We start from the raw sequence: 23,027 nt of genomic DNA, 5'->3' as shown, positions 1-23,027 counted from the left end.
AGATACTGTGGTCCCCGTTTCATGGGGGAAGAATATAAGCCTCAGAGTCAATATGACTTGCCTAGAAGGCAAAGGAGCCTGGACTCACATTCCAGTCCACCTGACTCCATAGCTGATTCTGTTAACAGCTCTGCGTGTTGCATCTCTGAAGAAAATTAAGATCGAGTCAAGTCCTTGAAGGGGTTCACTGGTAGTGGGAGAGACCTGTAAACACATCATTTCAAAACAATATGAGTAATGCTTCAAATGTACTAGGGGAGGAAGAAACTCATTCTGAGGACTCCTGGGTGGTTCAGTCAGTTAAGCATCTGTTTTTGGCTCTGGTCATGATCCCAAGGGCCTGGGATCAAGCCCTGCATTGGGCTCCTTGCTTAGTGGGGAGGCTGCTTCTTCCTTGGCTTCCAGTTCCCTCTGCTTATGTGCTCTGACATATAATAAGTAAAATATTGAAGAAGAAGAAGAAGAGGAGGAGGAGGAGGAGGAGGAAGAAGAAGAAGGGAAGAAGAAGGAGGGGGAGGAGGGGGAGGAGGGGAAACAAGTAATTCTGCTCAGGGATGTCAGAGAAGACTGTACAGAGGATGTGACATTTATGCAGCCGTGAAGAAAAGAAGTAGGAGTTCACCAGAAAAAGCAGTGGAGGGGAGAGCAATTCACGAGGAGCGCTAGCAGATGTGAAGGACAGCCGCAGTGTTGACTTACCCCTCCTGCTGGCTCTGCTGATTTCCCCATAGTTGACCTCTGGCCTGACTGAGAGCTTCCCCTCAGGTCTGGTCACGCTGCCAGCTTGTCTCTTTGCAGGCACTGAGCCCTATCCACCTCGGCCATATGCACAGACACCTGTCTCAGCTTTCCTAACTCTGGTTCAAGTTCTAGAGTCCAGCACATCCTGCTGCCCCCTGAGGAAGTCTGGGATGAAAGGATTGGTCAGCAGGACTCAGGCATATCCAGTCTGCAGCCCCAGACCAAAGCATCAGCCACAAGGTGAGGAACTGCTGAAGCCACGTGCTCGTCAGTCGGTGCTGATCAAGAGGCTACTTCGATACCCTCCGTTCAGGCAGAAACTGTCCTGAAGCAAATCCAGGATGCAGCATCCAAAGGAAACCACCAAGAGAGTAAAGCTGTTGCTAACCTGCGTGTCACCAAATTGTAACCAATATCTCTGACATCAAGTCTTGCAATCCAGTGCTTGGGGCATATATTTCGCTGTAAAGTCTACTGGGGAAGGAGATTAGAAAGGGAACAGTACGAAGCTCAGGGTGCCATGGTAGGGGCCAAGGTGCCACGGGACCACACCTGCTTTGATTTTTTTTCCAAGCCAAAAACACTGCAGCTGTGTCTTTAGCTTGAGCCTGTGGGTCCGCAAACAGCGGTCTGTGTGTTTTTGAGAAAATGTCCAAGCCCTTTCTGAGAAGACCCTCATGGATCCTCTCTAAACCTCCTTTTCAGGAACAGGTTCTTCTTAGATACCTCAAGTCTTCAAAGAGAACACCAAGACTATCCTTAGCACAATGTCTCACTTAATGGACAGCAAATACTAGGCCCTACTCTGGTTCTTAGCCAGGTACTGAATCTCCACATCACTATCATTCTGTTCATTTACAAATCAATATTTATTAAACACTCATACTGGGTCAGATGCCTATTCTGTGTATGTGGGATGCACAATGACAAGCACATACCAGTTCTCTGCCTTTTTGATGCTTATGTTCCTATAAGAATTGATGGGAATGAATAAGTAAAAAGAAGATGCCACTGAGGTGATTTCTGATAGCAAAGGAATTGTGATAGCAAGTAAGCACGGCGGGGGGGTGGGGGTGGGGGGTCCTGCCTTCAATGAGAGCCAGAGGAGGTCTAAGATGGTCATGTTTGGGTTCAGATGGGAGAAGGAAGCAGCCACGTACAGAGCTGGGGAAAAAGCATCCCAAGACAAAAAAAGGACAGAGGTGTAAAGGCCCAGAGACAGGATTAACCCTGGTTTATTCAGGGGCACCTGAATCAGTAAAGTGTCAGACTTCAGCTCAGAGCATGATCCTAGGGTCCTGGGATTGAGCCCCATGTCAGGCTCTTTGCTCAGCAAGGAATCTGCTTCTCCCTCTCCCTCTGCCCATCCCTCCACCTGCTTGTGCTCACACGCACATTCTGTCAAATAAATAAAATCTTAAAAAAGAAAAAAAAAAAAAAAACTTGGCTTATTCAAAGAACATAAAGAAGGCCTTGGGCTGGGGGAAGGGGCTGCAGGGGGAGTGGAGATAGTGAGCAGGGGTGTGGCAGCTGAAACAGGAGTCTGGCAGGAGTTCTATCATTACAGAGCCTTGCGGACAATAAGGAATTTAGATCACACTCTCACACAACTGAAATCCATTTGGAGGGTTTAAAAGAGGGGAATGACCTGATTTCCTTTTTGAAAGAACAGCTCTGGAAGTTGTGTGAAGAGTGGACGTGGTGCTGAATGGAAGCAGGGAAACTTCCCGCAGACCAGAAGAGAGATGCTGGAGGCTCACCCTAGAAACTAGGCTGGTGGCAAGAGAGATGGAGAGAAGTGGATGGATTTGTGGTGGCTTTCAGAGATAGAACTGACTGCAAGAACTATCCAGACCCACCATTTCAATATCATCCCAAAATTCTTCCATAAAGAATAATATTTCAGGGGCGCCTGGGTGGCTCAGTGGGTTAAGCCGCTGCCTTCGGCTCAGGTCATGATCTCGGGGTCCTGGGATCAAGTCCCGCATCGGGCTCTCTGCTCAGCAGGGAGCCTGCTTCCCTCTCTCTCTCTGCCTGCCTCTCCGACTACTTGTGATTTCTCTCTGTCAAATAAATAAATAAAATCTTTAAAAAAAAAAAAAAAAAAAAAGAATAATATTTCAGGGGCACCTGTGTGGCTCAGTGGGTTAAAGCCTCTGCCTTCGGCTCAGGTCATGATCCCAGGGTCCTGGGATCAAGCCCCGAATCAGGCTCTCTGCTCAGCAGGGAGCCTGCTTCCTCCTCTCTCTGCGGGCTTCTCTGCCTATTTGTGATCTCTGTCTGTCAAATAAATAAATAAAATCTTTAAAAAAAAAAAAAGAACAATATTTCAGAGGGACGGCCTGTAGCGCATGTGAGCCATCGGTTCATCTGTAGGACTGATGTCCATACGTCCTTCATGGTGAACTGTGCAGACAGCACGAGGAGGAGACTGGGAGGGTGATCCAGATGTAGTCTCTCCCATCAAAGAACCTTCACATATGCTGACTACATCACCAAAGATAACATCCACAATTTCATTTGAAGAAATCTTTATGTTAAAGCCAAACTTCGCAGACCACTATTGTGACAAGGCAGAGTCTGCCTAACTGGCCCCAATACCCATCCTCTCTTTCCTACCAGAAATAGAGCCATCACAATTTTTAGCCTTCACATGGCTACTCAGCTAGAGACCACATTTCTCAGTCTCCTTTGAAGGCAGATGTAGCCTCATGACAAAGTTCAGGCCAATGGGTTTGGAGCGCAAGAAATATGTTTAACTTCTAGGTCATTCCTTTAAAAATGAAATGCTTATTCTCTTCTTTCCCCTTTGAGCTGCCGAGGAAACAGTGATGACTGGAGCAGTCATGCTGGACCCAGAGATGGAATCTAGATGTTGAGAATGACAGAGCCTGCCCCCAGCCTGGGTCCTGGGAACAATGATCTCTCAGAATAGAGCTATTTACCACTCTGAACTGCCCACCTACCTCTGGACTGGTAACTGACAAAGAAATATACATTATATTTTTTGTCTCCGTGGTAAAGGAGCTTAGCACCTGCAACAGCCAGTGTGTCTCTCATTCCCTCTTCTGCAGCAAATGGAAATGTGCCAGGGAATGGCTGCTCTACCGGAGTGAGAATAACAGCAAGGAAGCCCCCAGCCAACTCAGGAGATAGATGGGGTGTGAGTGCACAACAAGTGTTGTTGCTGTAGTTTTCGTTCAGGGGAGGTTTTTTGGTTTGGGTTTTTTATTATTTATTTATTTATTTGACAGACAGAGATCACAAGTAGGCGGAGAGGCAGGCAGAGAGAGAGGAGGAAGCAGGCTCCCCGCCGAGCAGAGAGCCCAAAGCAGGGCTCTATCACAGGATGCTGGGATCGTGACCTGAGCCAAAGGCAGAGGCTTAACCCACTGAGCCACCCAGGAGCCCCGTGAGGGAGGTTTTATTACCGCAGCATCATCTGACCTATCCTGATTAACACATCCTGGTTGAAAACAGCTGCTCTAAAATCTCCTGGATTACATGAGATCAGAAAGCAGCATCCATTACCTGGGGAGTTTGAAAAAACACCGATGCCTCCGAAGCCCTAATTTAATTAAGCTGGAGTACAGCTGGACTTTTACATATTTACCTGGTGATCCTAATATGCAGCCAAGGCTGAGAATCACAGACACTTGGGGACCATATATCAATGGCTCCCACACAGTTGTTTTTATTGAACGTACTCCAGCGTGATGAGGAACATCATCTCTACACGGAAGGATAATTATAACAAACAGCTCCAGAATTATGACCAAGTATCACTTCATGGTTTAACTGACTGTCTTACACAGTGTTGACTCTATGAGAACATGGGAGAACTTTAGTTTCGGTGCGGGAGGTATGTGCGTTTTTCCTAAAGAACAATTTTATTTTTACCGTAAGACGTAAATCCTGTAACTGATCTTGCTCTCTTCTTTAGGCAGTTCCCAGAAGATTCAGAGTCAAACCGGAGGCTCCCAACTAGTAAGTGACTGGAGTTTTCTTGGCATACATTTTATGGACTCAGCATACATTCCTACCCTTATTTTCTCCTTAATTGATTTTATTGGCTTGTGATATCATACAAGCTAATGTAAGTCATTTCTAGAACAAGGCAGGATATAAATATATCTTTAAATAATAAATAAAGAGCATGTGTCACTGACTGGAAGAGAAAAGAGAAAGAAAATAGTTAAGTGCAGGAATTTACCCAAGCAATACAACACATGAGATCTGTTATAAAAATATCCACCGTAGGGGCGCCTGGGTGGCTCAATGGGTTAAGCTGCTGCCTTCGACTCAGGTCATGATCCCAGGGTCCTGGGATCGAGTCCCGTATCGGGCTCTCTGCTCAGCAGGGAGCCTGCTTCCCTTTCTCTCTCTCTGCCTGCCTCTCTGTCTACCTGTGATCTCTCTCTGTCAAATAAATAAATAAAATCTTTAAAAAAAAATATCCACCATAATCTACTTATTAAATAGTTAATATCGCTTAAAAGCAGACATTCCAAAAAAAAAAAAAAAACAGACATTCCTGTCTTATTTATCAGAAAATGGGAACCCAAGCTGACTATGCCCCTGAGAAACGAGGGATAAGCAGGAAAGTCGATACTGAAAGCTCCTAATGCAGTTTTCAAACGATATAAATCAATCTAGTGGTTCCACTCACCTTCAGCAAAATTTCCATATAGCAACTTTTCTTATTCTTTATTATAGATTTAAATCCCCATTAGCTACTTGCTCTTCCTGGTTGCTGTAATAATCATAGCAGCAGGAGCTACCCCACTGCTCAGCCGATTTCCTCTTAATAGCCTCCAGGATGCACATCTGCCAACCATCTTACCACATTACACAAACACTTCATTCTTGACAACCCACTCTATTCTCCACATATTCTTTCATGCCTCATGCATATGCCTGAAAGAGTTATAAATTCCAGCTCTATTCCAAATTATCTTTCTTCTTGTAAGCTTCTCCACATCATCTCTTTATTACCCTCTAAAAAGGATATTATCATCTAATACTTTCAATAATATTTGATATCGAATGACCCTACATTTTATGAGTTCATCTCAGCAGCTAGGCGACCCAGGAAAGATGCAAAAACTACAAAATACAGTGGTGTCTAGCACAATGCATGAGTTGACCACACACATCTGCAGGCACAGACATAAAGTCCTATAATACTAGAGCTTAAAGGAACCCCAGAGGTCATTAGCCCTCCCCAGTTAAACCCCCATTTTGCAGACAGAAAAATGGGGTTCCTAGGAAATATTCATTCAGTAGTCCTTCCTGAATTAATGCTTAGTCCCAGAAATTCACTGTTGAGTCAGTTATTTGAAACTTGGTATATATTTTCCTCATTAAGAAACAATGTTACAGGGACGCCTGGGTGGCTCAGTTGGTTAAGCGGCTGCCTTCAGCCCAGGTCATGATCCCAGCATCCTGGGATCGAGTCCCACATCGGGCTCCTTGCTAGGCAGGGAGCCTGCTTCTCTCTCTGTTTCTTCCTGCCACTCTGTCTGCATGTGCTCGCTCCCTCTCTCTCTGACAAAGAAATAAATAAAATCTTTAAAAAAAAAAAAAAAGAAAGAAACAATGTTACAACAGAAAGACTCCAGATTACCTACAAAATTATATTTAGGATAGCTGGTGGCAACAATGGGGATATTCTTAAAGTCACTGGACCATACATGGAAAAATGGTTAATATGGTAAATTTTAGGGTTATATGTATGCAACAATTTTTTTAATTCTATTTTAATTCATGACATGGTTAAACGTGGTAAAAGAGGAAGGAGGGGCAGGAGAAGGAAGAAATTCAGATCATCTTGTCTGGGTCTGCATAAAAAGTCCTTCCTTGGGGCGCCTGGGTGGCTCAGTGGGTTAAGCCTCTGTCTTCGGCTCAGGTCATGATCCCAGGGTCCTGGGATCGAGCCCCACATCGGGCTCTTGCTCAGCAGGGAGCCTGCTTCCTCCTCTCTCTCTGCCTGCTTGTGATCTCTCTCTGTGTGTTAAATAAATAAAATTAAAAATAAAAAAAAGAGTCCTTCCTTGAGTAAATGTCTGGCTAATTGTTTTTGCAGTATCCATCTTCCTCTCCACCACTAGCTCTCAAAATTCCCTTAGGAAACTGGTCTCAGTGCTTAGCCATGATGGGGTAATCCCAATCTCATCCCTAGGAGGTACCAACTACTGACTTCAGCCCACAATGTTAGTTCATGTGCTATTTCAGGCCAATAAGATTCACAAAACGTGTATGTGTGCACACGCTGTGTGCTGTGTTTCAGGGGGAGGGTGGTGCTCTGAAGAAACAAGCAAACAAAAACCCTTTTCCTTCCTGCTGGAGCTATCCTAAGAGAGGCTTTCTGCTCCTCTGAACAGGGCAGGGGATGGATGGGAGATCCTGAGCTCCTGCTGCCACCACAACAGGGGCTAGGCTGAGGTCCAAGCCAGCACAGAGAGGTGAGCAGAGAAAGGCATGCGTTGTTGGAAGAACTGCAAACAAAGGGAGTCCTGAGGAAGTCATGAACTTCTAGAACAAGCCATACATAAAGCCAGTCATACCCACCCCAGGACTTTTCACTTGCATGAGCCAATAATTCTATATTTTGCCTTGGCCAATTTGTGCTGAGTTCCTGTTTATTTGTGAAAGAGTCCTAACAGATACATTCCAGAACAAAGCTTAAATTCGACCCAGTTTGATCCCCATTCACCTCCCTTTCTGAAACCCTTTCCCATGGGTCACTGTCTTTCTTCTCAGGCACCAGGACCCTCCTTCTCTCCAAAGGTCTCCATTCTGATACCCTACCCAGACCTGTACTAACTCCCAAAGACACTCAGTCCCCAACATCACCTTCCCCTTTCTTCCTCCTTCTACTCACCCTCAAATTCAAATTCATAAAGCAAAAATAAAGAAAACGACATCACTTATTATGAGTATGTTACAGAAGACCCTAAAAAGGGATTCGAAGTTTGTCTGCATGTACAACAATTTGCACAGGTCAACAAAGCATGAGAGCTGCCGACAGAACCAAGTTCCATGTACAGTCCTGGGGCAGATTCAGAATAATGCTTGTTCCCCTGTAGGACCCTACAGAGGCATGCAGGCTTTACAAGGGATTCTTGGACATTCAGGGCACAGGAAGTGCTACTCAAGTGCCCAGGAGACAGAGTGTGACCCAGAGCTGAGGAGGTCTGCAATACAGCTGATCCAGAGAGGCTGAAGAACATAATGCTGTGTGTCACCTTGTGTGTTTTGCCTGAGAAGGAGCTTCCTAGTTGGCAGAAAGCAGTATTCTCACAGAAGAGGCAGAGTGAATGCAGCAGGAGAAGCCTTCCTCAAAAGCTGTCACACAGTCATAATGAGAGACAGAGCTGTGAGCACCCACTGGACTCAAAGAAATAATGCACAAGATATTAGGAGGCAGATGTTGAGGTCCTATGTCTCCCTACAGGTAGGAAAGGTGAACAAGTGAAATGCGGATTATTAATGCTGATTCCTTACAACTTCGGCTCCTTCTTCCTCTTGTCCCATGTGGTACCTGTCCGTACAGCACCACAGGTTGGTGGGGTATAGGGACATCCAGCTTACCCAAAGGAGAATCTAATAGGTGAACGGTCAAAACAGAAGGCCAGCGAAGAGCACCTGGGTAGCCCAGTTGGTCAGGCATCTGACTCTTGGTTTCAGCTCAGGTCATAATATCACAGGTTATGGGACAGAGCCCTACATCAAGCTCCATGCTCAACAGGGAGTCTGCTTAAGATTCTCTCTCCCCCCCACCCCTTCCCTTACTCACACTCTGGAATAAATAAATAAAAATCTTAAAAAAAAAAAGTTCCAAGAGAAGGCAATCTAGAGCCATATTATAGAGCTTTGTGGATAAAGGTTCTAGAGGGGTTTGACAGATGGAAAGATCATCATCATGGAAAATGGTGAGACCTTCCTCAAGGAGAGGAATGGCATGACTGAATGGGCAGAGGAGAGAAAGCATGGTTTGAGTCCAAGTCTGGGGGGTGTGCTAGAAGCAAGGGCAGAAAGGGACAAGTTTAGATGGGAAAGTGGGGGAGACTGTGAGAAAGAACAGATTCAGGGAGTCATCATTGGAGAGCATGTCTGCTCTGTAGTGGCACACCTTTAAAGGATGGGAAGATGAGCCTGTTTGTGAACAGTAAGTCAAGCTACAATACTGTGTGAATGACTAGAGCCCCTGAAGACTCCTGGGAACAAGCATGTGTTTCAAATAGGATGCTCATTAACCTAAATCATTTGAAACTGGACCTCAGAGGAAGAAGAAAAGCATTCGGGCGTATTAAAACAGGATTGGGGGGGTGGCGCCTGGGTAGCTTAGTCGTTAAGTGTCTGCCTTCAGCTCAGGTCATGATCCCAGGATCCTGGAATCAAACCCCTCATCAGACTCTGCTCAGCGTGAAGCCTGCTTCTCCCTCTCCCGCTCCCTCTGCTTATGTTCCCTCTCTTGCTGTATCTCCGTCAAATAAATAAAAACCAAAAAAAAAAAAAAAAAAAAGAAAAGAAAGAAAGAAAAAGAGAGAGAGAGAGAAAGAAAAGAAAAAGAATAAAAATTTTAAAAAACAAAAAAAACAAAACAGGTATTTGGGAGCAAAACCCCACCCTCCAGGCTCCTTGCCCCAGCCCCAGCTTCCTAAGCCCACCTAACGGCCCCAGGCAGTTTCCAGGCCACATCCTGCCTCTGGACTGCTTCCTGGTTCTTCTCAACTTAAGAAGCCAGAGCTCCATGAAACACCAAGGGCTGTTTTCTGTTGCTGCCCGCACTTTAAACAAGGCCACAGTCGTGGTGGGAGGCCTATCCAGGTGGATGTTTTTAGCACATTTATAAGTTGGATATATTTAGGCTTTGCCTGCTCACATTTTAAATAATGTGCAAATCCGCTAAAAAAAAAATTACACTAGTGAAAGTACTTAATGCCACCAAATTATACATTTAAGATTGGCTAAAATGGTAAATTTCCCATTATGTATATTTTACCACAATAAAAATATAAATAAACATAATCTTTTAAAAACCCAATGACCTTCCTTTTTCTTTTTTTTCCACAATTAACATTATTTATTCTTCTTATATAGAAACAGAAAACAAAATACTTGGAAATATGAAATCTGCATTTTATTGGGTTAGTTTAATCCCTGAAGATGGCTACTAATGTAGATAGCAATAGTAATAATAACACCTATGGTACAATTACTCTTGACATCAGTGTGTATTTGACATCATTTTTACTGATATTATTTGGTTTAATTTTCATTTTATAGGACCAAAAGAAATATTTATGTTAAAGTAAATGAATATGGCAACTAATGCCAAAGGAAACACTGAGCCTTTCCTACCAGAAGGTCTCCCTATGGCACAGAGACCAAACGAATAAAAAATGTTCCCCAAACTAAATCACCCCTCAAGCTTTCTGAAATTAGCAGAGAATATTTGCAGCTGACCTATTTCTCTCCCACACAACTGTGTTGATAATTGACTTTTGTCCCCCAGGGAAGTGCTCAAATATAATTGAGCAGCACCTGCCACATAGAGAGTTCAGTTTTATAGACCCAGTAATTCCCATAAATATTGTACTTAACTTGGGACTCGAGCACTCTGCTTTCTCCTTAATTGTATCTCTCAAGGAAAAAAAACATTATAACTACCAGAGCTGATTTATTATAAGCATCTAGATAAAATTTTTTAAAGTACTTTGGATTATAAATATCCAAGACACTTCTATGATGAAAAATTATTGAAAATGAAGGCAATAACTACTTTTGTTGCTCACTTTTTTAACCCAGGGATCTCATCCTATTAGAGAAAGCCCCTTCTATAGATGAGAGTCACTCAATTTTGTTCAATCCTGATGACGAGGAGGCCAAGGTCAGGGATTTGACTTCCATGCAGGTCAAACAGTTTGGCTCCCCACAAAATTCATCTTTATGACCTAAGACTGTAGCTCTACAATGAATATAAATATGTTCTACCATGACTTGAAAATCTCTCTGAAACACAGGCTTAAGGAAAGCCAAGTCCCTTTACACAGGTGGACCAACAGCTGCACATAGACCAGGGGCTCTATTGTTTTTTTTGTTTTCTTTTGTTTTGTTTTAAGATTTTATTTATTTATTTGACAGAGAGCGAGATCACAAGTAGGTAGAGAGGCAGGTGGAGAGAGAGGAGGAAGCAGGCTTCCCGCCAAGCAGAGAGCCCAATGTGGGGCTTGATCCCAGGACCCTGGGACCATGACCTGAGCTGAAGGCAGAGGCTTTAACCCACTGAGCCATCCAGGCACCCCTGGACCAGGGGCTCTAACTTGAAACCCTCAGCCTGCTGTAGAGCATAAGTAAATGAAAAAACAAAAAACAAAAAAACAAAAACTAGGGATGCCTGGGTGGCTCAGTTGGTTAAGCAGCTGCCTTCGGCTCAGGTCATGATCCCAGCGTCCTGGGATCGAGTCCCACATCGGACTCCTTGCTCCGCAGGGAGCCTGCTTCTCCTTCTGACTCTGCCTTCCACTCTGTCTGCCTGTGCTCGCTCTCACTCGCTCTCTCTCTGACAAATAAATAAATAAAATCTTAAAAAAAAAAAAAAACTAAAGCAAATCACAAAGATCACATTTTATTGTATTATTCCAGTTATATGAAATGTTCAGAATAAGCAAATCTATAGACATAGAGACTAGTAGATTAAGATTGGGGAAGAGTGTGGAGAAGGACTGATAATGAGTAAAAGGTCTCTTTTGGGGGTGATGAAAATGTTCTAAAATGAGATTATAGGGCGCCTGGGTGGCTCAGTTGGTTGGACGACTGCCTTCAGCTCAGGTCATGATCCTGGAGTCCCGGGATCGAGTCCCACATCGGGCTCCCAGCTCCATGGGAAGTCTGCTTCTCCCTCTGGCCTTCTCCTTGCGCATGTTCTCTCTCACTGTCTCTCTCTCAAATAAATAAATAAAATCTTAAAAAAAAAAAAAAATGAGATTATAATGATAACAGAGTACATCCTCTAAATTCCTGAAAAAATGACTTCCTCCTCTCTGTTACAGACACACACACACACACACACACACACACAGAGGCCAAATAAGTCAGTCATGCCTTTGAACACCCTAACCCTCACAGCGATCATTTTACCCACCTGTGTAACTGGAAAACACAATCAGCACGTTGAGTTGTTAACACCAGCACTGGGCTACTTGAGAAGAAAGTAGAAGGGTATGATAAATCCATCTACATGTTAAGGTACTGTGCATTTCCATTACTGCTGGTCTTTCCAGTGCTAAAAGAGAAATTGCAAAAAAGTCTTCCTAAGGAGTTTAAAATTAGTATTATAATATGATATAGTGAGCACTACAAAAAAGTCACCATTTCTAGTGATTTTGACAACCCAGAAAAATGCAGATTCTTCTCAGGTTTACGTTTACAAAATATTTCCTCTCAAAACAAAAAGACTACTACCACAGCTATTAAACTGCAGCCCTGGACAAAGATGCCTCCACCAACAAAGAACATAAACTGAGAAATAGAATCGGCCCTGTCTGCCATCCAATGATTACAGGGAAATGACCAGAGAGAGTCAGGGGATGTCGCAAAAGCTGTACATCCCCCATCTAATTAATGCTTTCAGGACATAAAGCACGAATCCTGAATGGCATTCCTTCAGAGTCAAGGGACCACCTCTTCTCTGTGCATGTATGTGTGTAACAAGAAAGGACACGTTCAAGAAAGTAGGGAAGCCTGCAGACGGGCATGTTTACGCCAGTGAAAATGAGAGCTTTCATCAAGGAATTTCAAAGCCCGCTCTATACTCCAGCCAGGTGTTCCTGAAACATCAGCCTTCTCTGGTTCTGAAAGCAGGTTGCCATAGCTCACAGCTTGTCATTATTGTTACCTGAAAGCCCTAAAAGTACTCCCTGAAAACGGAATAATTCTGCCTTGACATTCATTTCGGCTTCTAGCTCTAGCCCCACCCCCACGCCCTGTCCCAGTTTATGTGGTTAAAGCCACGTACAATTGCTGATGTGTCACTATGTAATCAAGTTCGGAACAACTCTTCTAGAACGAAGGGTGCTGTATTTTACCTCAACGTTCCCCAGGGTCACGAAAGACAAGGCAGGCAATGGTGATGCAGGGCAGAATGGGTTTCTGTAGGGGTTCTTTGGGGCTAAGAGCCTAGCTCCCCTTGGGACTCAGCACCTTGCTGTACTCGAACCTGGAGAGGTACTGTAAAGACCGTGTGTGACGGGGGAGGGTGAAGGAAATGCTCTGCATGGCCCCACAGAGGAGATAGTGGCGCAACGCCCTGAGCTCCAGGGGAGTGCAAACCATCCAGGCGCTCTGGGCCCATCTCGGGCACACCCTGCTGAAGGACAGACTCCGAGGACCCATGTTGCTGAGGCCTGTAACCCATTCTCGGGGCACACACGCCTGCTGGGAAGGAAGGTCCAGCAAAGAGCAAGCAACACGGAGGACGACACCGTTCTAAGGAACACTCTGCTCCAAAGTGTTGCCTGAAACAAAGCACGCAGAGGCCAGACAGCAGAACGGGGCCCGCATGCCCCTCTGCGCCCGTGCCTGCCGACACTTCTTCAAGTCATCAGTCAATGTGAGCGAACTGCAAGCCTGCTGTCCCTGGTCAGGGCCGATGCTTTCTCGGAGTCCAAGCTGCAGAAATAACACCAAGAAATGGCCAAACTAGGAGGAAAGTGAGGAGTTGGGCTAATGCTACAGCATCAGCCAGGAAAGATGGCTCAGAACTAGATTATCTGGGCTCAGCTATTGACTCCCCAGAAGCAGAGGGACTGGTTTCTACAACTAGCTACACCACATGGTGTGACTTAGCTACCTTCTCTTCAGCGCCACCCCTGCTTTTTCCCTTGATGAATGAACGAGTCTCTGCTCCTTAACACCCAGGGACGGCAGTGTCTGAGGCAGCAGTGGAGTCATTAAAGAGAGAAGGCCACGGTAACACCAAGGTCCTTTCCAGCTTAAGGATCCACACCGCATCCTATAACTTTCTAGAAAGATTAAAATTTCAATCAGAATCCTCTAAGTTTCAATAAAACCTCACCATCCTAAACTGAAGAATAAATAGTTCTTTATTCCACAAAAATGAGACATTAGGGAACTCTGTGTGCCAAGAACAGGGTCTTGGAGCAAAGCACAAGGGACTAGTTCATGGGTTAGCTGCCCAGGAACTGGATTTCTCAGTAAGAAACGTCGTAAATTCAGTTCCATGTATTCAAGCCCAAGAGCTAAAACAAAGCAGTTTGCCACGAGAGGCAGAGTTCTTTCTTGGTCTCAATTTGGGAAGACGCATTCCAGATAAAATTCACACAGGAAATAGGTGTGAACTTTCCCCTCAGGTTCACTGTAACTGTAGAGCAAGTAACTTACAGAGCAACTAACTCTGTAACTTACAGAGCAAGTAAACTTCTAATTCTGTTAATGAAAACGAATCATTACTATTCTCATGCAGCTACAATATAATGGTTGTGCTGGTCCTGTCCCACTTCCCTCAGTATCATTCTGCCCTTCCTCTGTGCTGCTCTCTATCTAAGGAGGGCTAAGGGTCTGCAGGCTGCTTCCCAGGCTCCCAGTCAGCCGACTTCCAGCTGGGCTCAGCCAAGGGCTGGTGCATCAGGAGACTGGGGAACTAGCTGGGTGGGGGGCATGGGGAGGGCAGATTATTCTCCCCTTTCTCTGCCCTCAAGTGGCTTCTTTAGTGGAAGCTATATATCCTGTCTGTCTCTCTTTCTCTTTATTTAATTGAAGTATAATTGACAAAGATCATTATATTCGTTTTGGGTGTACAACGTAACAATTCAGTATTTCCATATATTGCAAAATAATCACAAGGCTAATTAACACCCATCAACATAAGTAGTAACATATTTTTTTTCTTTTGATGAGAACTTTCAAGATCTATTCTCTAACCAACTTTCAAATACACAATAGATTATTAACTACAGTCCCCTGCTGTACATTACACCCACCATGACTTATTTGATACTGAAAGCTTGTACCTGTGACCCCCTTCACCCATTTCACCTATTCCCGCACCCCTGCCTGCACCTGGCAACCATTAATCTGTTCTCTGTATCTATAAGCTCAATTTTTGTTTTTGGTTTGGTGGGGTTTTTTTGGGTTTTTTTTTTTTTTTTTTTTTTTGCTTCTTTTTGGTTTGGGGAGGGTTTTTAGATTCCACATGCAGGTGAGATCACACAGTATTTATCTTATTATTTGATTTCTTTCACTTAGCATAATGCTTTTAAGGTCCATCTATGTTATCACAAATAGCAAGATTTCATTCTCTCATGGCTGAATTACACACACACACACACACACACACACACAAACACTCCTCTATACACACACCCCACAACTTCTTAATACACTCATCCATCAGTGAACACTTAGGTTCTTGCCATGCCCTGGCTATTGTAAACATTGGCTGCAATTAACATGGGCTGCATATATCTTTTCAAGCTTGTGTTTTCATTTTCTTCAAATAAATAGCCAGAACTGGGATTGATAAATCATATGATAGTTCTAATTTTAATTTTTTGAGGATCTCTATGCTGTTTTCAACAGTAGCTGCACCAATATCCACTCCCACCAACAGTGCACCAGGGTGTCCATTTCTCTACATCCTTGTGAACACAGCTATTTTTTCTCTTTTTTATTGTAGCCATCCTAACAAGTGTAAGATGATGTCCTCTGTGTTTCTTGCTCCCACAAAACAGTACACCAAGGGCTCCAGAGTCTACCAGGTGACTCTGGCCCTTGGGCTCCAGGAACAGCTTCCTTTTCCTGCTAGCCTAGAGGTCACAGTGGCTCCCAGCTGTTGCTAACCTAAAGGGTTAGCTTCCAAACTCTTCCATCACCTGTTTAACATGTCTCTACATTCAAGTCCCTCAGTTGTAAAATCCCAGAAAGTTTTGTTTCCTGGGTAGACTCTGGCTAATATAATGACTACTAAACAAACTTCCATGAACCATCCAAACCAAAATTCCATCTCATGGTAAAATTAGGGGGAAACCTACAATCTCAAGATTCTCTAGTTGTTGCTTTGTTCTTCACAGTAACCATATAAATTAAGAATACTTCCAGGGGGGCGCCAGGGTCAGTCATTAAGCACCTGCCTTTGGCTCAGGTCATGATGCCAGAATCCTGGGATCGAGCCCCATATCAGGCTCCCTGCTCGGCAAGAAGTCTGCTTTCCCTCTCCCACTCCCTCTGCTTGTGTTCCTGCTCTCGCTGTCTCTCTCTCACTGTCAAATAAATAAATAAATAAATAAAAAGAATCCTTCCAGGTTCAGGGGCTCCTGGCTGGCTCTCTCACTTAAAGGATAGACCTCTTCATGGGGCGCCTGGGTCAGTGGGTTAAAGCCTCTGCCTTCGGCTCGGGTCTTGATATCAGGGTCCTGAGATTGAGCCCCGCATCGGGCTCTCTGCTCCGCAGGGAGCCTGCTTCCCCCCTCCTCTCTTTCTGCCTGCCTCTCTGCCTACTTGTGATCTCTGTCAAATAAATAAATAAAAATCTTTAAAAAAAATAAATAAATAAAGGATAGACTCTTCAGTTCAGCTTGGGTTGTGATCTCAGGGTCATGACACTGAGCCCTCCATCGGGCTCTTCAGTGAGCGTGGAGCCTGCTTGGGATCCTTTCTCTCCTCTTCCATCTGCTCCTCTGTGCTATACTCTCTCTCTTTAAAAAATAAAAAAAATAAATACTATTTCTAGGATCTAAGAGGAATAAGCTCCATATGTCCTTTCATGTGTCCACATTTCTGTGTTTGTATGTGTGTCTTGATATTTCAGGGATGAAGTGTGTTGTGATGGAAAAACTGGAGAATCTGAGTAAGGTCCCCTGCCCCTGTCTTGGTTCTATTACTACTGATGTGATGTCGGTACAGCCTTCATGTCCTTGGGTCTCCTCATTCATCTGAAAATGAGGAACTGACGTACTTTCCCTTTGCAATGTCTTCCTGTTCTAAAATTTTGTAATTCTAAGTTTATGGATGAATTTTGCATATATACACGCCTCTAAGCATATGATTATTCTTGGAGCTAGGCACAAAGCATACACCTTCTGTTGATGAATCTGCATTTTATTGGAGAAATGTGTCTCTGAATTATAACCCAAAGAATTTTTTGCCAGCTTGTTTTATTATAGTACCAACTTAGTAACTAAATATGTTTTCAATCTCTAAATACAGTGTGGGTTTACTGAATTATGATCACGATCATTTGATTAGCATACTTAAAAAAAGCCCAAGGTTCTGTGATCTAAAGTAGATGGTTCCAAAGATGACTGCAATAATAACATGCTCTTTTGTAAGGTGACCTTGCTACACCCCACCAAAAGAGAGTCTATTTCCTCTCCCTTTGAAACTGAGCTAGCTCTTTGTTTTGATTTAGAGACTGTAGCAGAAGCAACGTCATGTAGCTTTTAACAGTAGGTTTTACAAAATCTGAAGCTTCACCCTTTACTTCCTGGGATGCCCCTTCTTGGAACCCAGCCACCATGTTGTAAGGAAGTTCAAGCAACCATGCTGGGAGCCCAGGTGGAGGAAGACTGAGCCCCTTGCCAAAAGCTCTAGTCGAGTTCTCAGCCAGCAGCCAGCACCAACTGCCAACCACACGTGTGAGGCTATTTTAGATCTTTCAGCTATGCCAGTGCCCAGATAATACCATACACTGGTCAGCACACTGAAATTTTAAAAAAACAACAACAAAACAAAACAAAAAAAAAAAACTGTTGTTGCTTTAAGCTGTTAAATTTGGGGAAGTTTTGTTAGAAAGCAATTTCTACCCTTTAAACACAGAGTTTAATGTTAGAGCAGAACCCCATGCCTAAAATATCAAGCTGGTTCTCCATCCATCCGTTCCTTCGTTCATTCAAATAAATACTTATTGAACACCTACTACACTAAATGCTGAGGATACAAAGGAGACCAAATGCAGACCTGGCCTTGCTTATTATCTGAATGAGGGGACAGATATTAACAGAAATCTAATTATTGAGAACTGGCAAAATGCACTCTGGAATGAGGTAGGTGGTTAAGGAACTGGCATAATCAGAGAGATGAGAAAAATAAGTAAAGACTAGGGGTGTCTGGCAGGCTCAGTTGGTGGAGCATGCAACTCTTGATCTCAGGGTTGTGAGTTTGAGCCCAACCTTGAGTGTAGAGATTATTTAAAAATTCAAAAAAAAAAAAACTTAAAAAAAAAAAGAAGTAAAGACAAAACTTAGGTTTCAAGGAAGATTACAAGTTAAGTAGGCAGACGAGAGAACAAGAGCCCTCCACACAAAAGTTTCAGCATGTGCAAAGAGCCTATGGCAGAAGGAAAGATGGTGTATTCAAGATCTATGTCCAAAGCTAAAAGATCATGGTTCAATATGAGGCTGGAAACTAGGAGGGTCCAGGTCTTGTAAGACTTGCAGTCGTCATAAGGGCAGCCTTAACAAGGAAAGATCAACAAACCAATCATACTTTGATCACTTTGAAAAATGGGAGTAAGGGGCACCTGGGTGGCTCAGGGGGTTAAGCCGCTGCCTTCAGCTCAGGTCATGATCCCAGGGTCCTGGGATCGAGCCCTGCATTAGGCTCTCTGCTCAGCAGGGAGCCTGTTTCCCTCTCACTCTCTCTGCCTGCCTCTCTGCCTACTTGTGATCTCTGTCAAATAAATAAATAAAATCTTTCAAAAAAAAAAATGGGAGTAAACTGGAGGACTCCATCACACAAACTCTATGTACAATGACACCCAAAGTACTTCAATATGCAGCGCACACACCCTCATTCCTTGCTACATTTCACTATATTATGTGTACACACCTATGTCTCCATAAGTAGATTACAAAATGCTTTGAGTCTCGAGGCTCTGTCTCATTCATCTTTTCATTCCTCTTTCATAGTATCTAGCACAGTGCTGGGCACATAGCAAAGGTTTAATAAATGTTTCCTAAAACTTTGAAACATAAATAAATAGGGGTCCCTGGGTGGCTCAGTCGGTTAAGCGTCTGCTTTCCTGCTCAGGTCAGGATCCCAGGGTCCTCTAGGATCGAGCCCGAATCCGGCTCTTTGCTCAGCAAGGGCGTTGGCTTCTCCCTCTGCCCCCTGCTTGTGTGCGTGCTCGCTCTCTCCCTTGCTCGCTCACTCTCTCTCTCAAATAATTATTTAAAAAATAAATAAATAAATCAGGGGCATCTGGGTAGCTCAGCTGGTTAAGCAACTGCCTTTGGCTCAGGTCATGATCCCAGAGTCCTGGGATCAAGTCCCACATCGGGCTCCCAGCTCCATGCTCTCTCTCTCTCTCTCTCTCAAATAAATAAATAAAATCTTTAAAAAAAAAAAAAATCAAATAAATAAATAAATAAATAAAACCTGACTAAATAGTCCACTCACAAATAGTCTGTCAGAAGTGATCTCCTAGGAGAAAATTCTACAAGCTCATTTGGAAGGCCATTCCAACGATAGCAACCTTCTTAATTAAGAAAGCCTTGCTGTAAAACATCATTCCTCTCCTGACTGTAGCAGTTCTTGAGTTTCATCCTCAGTGGAGACAGAGAGCCGTCCACCACATTTCCAGAGAATGCCTTTGGTGTATACTTTGAAGATCATTACTGGGTCACCCAGCTCTCTATTCTTTCAGTGGCAAAATACCCCATCTTCTCACCTTTCCTCAAAGAAACTATGTAGTTGTTCCCTGGACTCATTCCAAAATCTCCATCCCTCCTTCATTGTGGAGGCCAGCGATCTAGGAGCCCACGAAATAAGGTCAAAGACGCCTAAAGGGCTCTGTGAGCAGTAGTCCACAGAGGACAGCAGGCTCGTTTTCTCAGGTTGCTTGTCTTCAGGTCAACTCACATGTGCACACACACAAACACAAAAACTTTTTGCCAGTTTAAAGAAAAAACAGCTTTACTAGGTGAATTTGCCAACTGTCCCCTGTTCTTCACCACCAGCCCCATCTTACCCATCTGATTTGACATATTTTTTTGTGAGGGGAACACTTTCCCTAATTTTACAAATAATATGACACCAGAAATGAGCAGCACTATTTTGCTGGCATTCCCACTATCTTCTTCATGTGTGAAGGCACCATACAGACTAAAATATCACCAAGAAATTCCATCACTCCAGTGTATCAAGAATTCAAAAACAATAAGTCACTGGTCATTCTAAAGGAATGAGGCTCTAATAACATAAACAGCTGTTGTGCTTTTTTATTTTTTAAAGCATTTTTTATTTATATATTTGACAGACAGAGATCACAAGTAGGCAGAGAGACAGGCAGAGAGAGAGAAGGAAGCAGGCTCCCCACGGAGCAGAGAGCCCAATGTGGGGCTTGATCCCAGGACCCTGGGATCATGACTTGAGCCAAAGGCAGAGGCTTTAACCCACTGAGCCACCCAGGCACCCCGCTGTTGTGCTTTTTTTAAAAATATTTTTTTTGGCACTCAGGTGAAAACTCTTCAATTTTACTTCAAAAAATACTGTTAAATTCTAATATTGCAATAACTTTTTGTCTCTTGTCAAAGAAACAAAAATCCCAGTTATTGTAGCCACTATATAAGTCTACATTATACCATTTAAACAAGATCCTGTGTAAGATACTTATTGAACTGTAAGTGCTCACAAAAATTATGCATTATTTTTACACAGAAAAAAACAGGAAGGTTGTGTATATAATGCAAATACAGATAACTCCTGAATTTAAATTAGACCATTCTATTAAATCAACAAATCCCACTTTCAGAAAAACTAATGAAATATATTTATTCTAAAAATGTGCATTGTTTGGGGTGTCTTGGTGGCTCAGTAGGTTAAGCCGATTAAGTGTCTGCCTTTGGATCATCTGCCTTTGGATCAAGTCATGATCCCAGGATCCTAGGATCAAGCCCCACATCCAGCTCCCTGATCAGTGGGGAGCCTGCATCTCTCTCTGCCTACAGCTCCCCCTGCTTGTGCTCTCTATCAAATAAATAAATAAAATCTTTAAAAATAAAAACCTACATTGTTTAAATAACTCCCAAAATTATTAACATGCAATATTTTACATTTTTAAGACAATACATAACAACACTCTTAACAAGAACTTATACATGCATTAATCTTAATCATTTATCAGAGTAAATTGAGGAAAGAATAGGAATATTAAAAAATATATAGATTGTTTTGTTTGTGGTTAGAAGAGTAAAGCATTAGTGAAGTGATAGTGTAGATGAACTCAAAAGTTTTAGTCAGACAGTTCAGGGACTACACTGCTGTATAATTAGTATTGCTAAGAATTCACAACAAAAAATTCACTACCAAAAATAGGCACCTACAAAATAAACATCAACAAAATCTCAGTCACATAAGTCAAAAATGTTTTAAAGATGAGGAATGTCTTTGCTTTATACACAAATGACCTAAGCAAGCATTTCAAAGGGGATAGAATGCACTTTTAGGATGAATTCAGGATTCAAAATATATTTATTTTAATAATGCAAATGCTTGGTGTTCACTGAATTAAATAGTAATAATTTGTTTACAGAATATTAGTATCTGCATAATAAATATTATCTAAATAGGTTTTAGGAACTCTTTAGGAGAAGTCTGAGCCCAATTTTGAATCTAAAACCCATTTGTCATGGATAATCTGTTTAAATTGATGATATTCACTAAGGAAACACACCACTGCTGCCGTCATTGGTTAGGAACACATTACACAATGCTCTGAGTGACCTAGAGGGAAAAGAACTTCCCAAGGTCACTCCAGCAGCCCACAACACAGCCCGGGATAAAGGCGTCTTGGGGCGACGACCTAAGGTTTCCTAAGTCACCCGGAAAGCACACACCTCCAGTTTCTGTTCCAAAGAAAGATCAAGGTGATTCACTTTTTCGTGATCTCGCTAGCACCCAGCAGCTGTGGAGAGATGCTTTCATTTACAGCACATGGGCAGTACAAACACTAAAGACCCATCTCCCGTGTCAAGGTGAAAGAGATCTAAGCATTCCGTGCAAGCGGCGATCGTCAGCACACAGAACACTCACCAGAAGTACGCGGAAGGAAACCATCACTAAGAAAACAAACACGAAGTGTAGGACCACCCAGACCCCGGGACTGAGTGCCTGCCTAGGCTTATTCTGATTTAACCAGATCTGAGCAGTCCTTGCCTAGTTAAGCGAAGCAAAGAATAGGTCCCAAGTGACACCAAACTTTGTGCTCAAAGTGTCTTTCATTTGACCAGAGCCTGCGGGTCTCTCTCAAGACCTAGAGAGAGAAGTGTTCGAAATAGGGCAGAAATCGCAGAGACCACGGACTGTCCACCCAGTCAACCGTGTACCGGGCGCCGGGGGGCTCTGGTTACTCAAACTCAAGCACACGACGTGTCTCCACACACAGAAAGTGCAACTAGAAACACTTTTCAGTCAAATTCAGTATCCCTGCCCTAAGCCAGGTCTCCAGCAACTCGCGTCCGCACGCACGAACTTGCAGAGGGGCGCGGAGCCTCCCGGCCCCGAAGACTTGGGGCGCGGGGGGCTGCGGGAGAAGGACGCAGCGGCAGCGCGCCGCCCCGGCCGGAGAGCCGCCGCTCCGGCTCGTGGGGGGCAGCGCTCGGCTCGCGGACCCCAGCGCGGCGCACCGGGCCTTCTCCCCAGCCTGCCCACACCCCCCGCCGCCGCCCCGAGTCCGCCTCCTACCTGTCTGAGGATGAAGCTTGTCGAAGTGGTGCTGCCATCGGATCTTTTCAACCTGCTCCTCCGGGTCGTGGTGCCTCGGGCCACCTGGACTCGACACACGGGGCCAGAGAGAAGCCGGTGAGGACCGAAGCGTGGAGCCGGGCGACCACCCCGGGCTAGAGTCCGCCTGCGGACCAGCTCGCCGGGGTCTCCCAGAGCCCGCACCCCGGTCTCCTCCGTGGTCCCCACATACAGCCCCCACCCCCACCCACCCAGCACAAGCCTCGACGGCTGAAAAGATGCCCGGGAAGAGCTGCCCGCGAGCACCCACCACATCCATTAACAAAGACTCTTGGGGTGCGGGGTCCGAGTCCCCGGCATCGGCTGGGGAAGGCTGCGGGCTCCAGAGCGGGAGGGCTGAGACCTACGAGGTGAAGAGGAGGAGGAGGAGGAGGAAGGGGAGGAGAAGACAGAGGAGGAGCTGGAGGAGAGAGGGACGCGGAGGAGGGGTGGCAGCGCGGGGCGACAGACTCCCAGGACTGGGGGCCCCGCGCGGCCAGCTGGAAGGCGGGGCGCTCGCGGGCCGCCGGGGCGGGGGGAGG

General features: G+C 44.4%; 1 protein-coding gene and 1 long non-coding RNA gene across 3 annotated transcripts in view; one reads left to right on the top strand and one right to left on the bottom strand.

Moving 5' to 3' along the window:
• The window catches only part of LOC309843934, a 1,014,078-nt gene that overhangs the window by 813,405 nt on the left and 177,646 nt on the right, over positions 1–23,027 (top strand). The window lies entirely within an intron of this gene.
• The window catches only part of CACNB4 (calcium voltage-gated channel auxiliary subunit beta 4), a gene marked incomplete at its 5' end in the record, with an annotated part of 250,066 nt that overhangs the window by 226,924 nt on the left and 115 nt on the right, over positions 1–23,027 (bottom strand). Inside the window, 2 exons of one of the 2 annotated variants that reach the window (XM_082689936.1) lie at positions 22,447–22,530; positions 22,757–22,991. In XM_082689936.1, the coding sequence (XP_082546062.1) occupies positions 22,447–22,530; positions 22,757–22,765 (93 nt within the window). Of the gene's footprint in view, positions 1–22,446; positions 22,531–22,756; positions 22,992–23,027 lie in introns of those variants that run through there. The other variant, XM_082689935.1, reaches the window with a different exon arrangement.

This window comes from Mustela nivalis, assembly GCF_964662115.1.
Source record: "Mustela nivalis genome assembly, chromosome: 11".
Lineage (NCBI taxonomy): Eukaryota > Metazoa > Chordata > Mammalia > Carnivora > Mustelidae > Mustela > Mustela nivalis.
The sequence above is the reverse complement of the archived record's forward strand: the minus strand, read 5'-3'. Positions and strand labels throughout refer to the sequence as shown.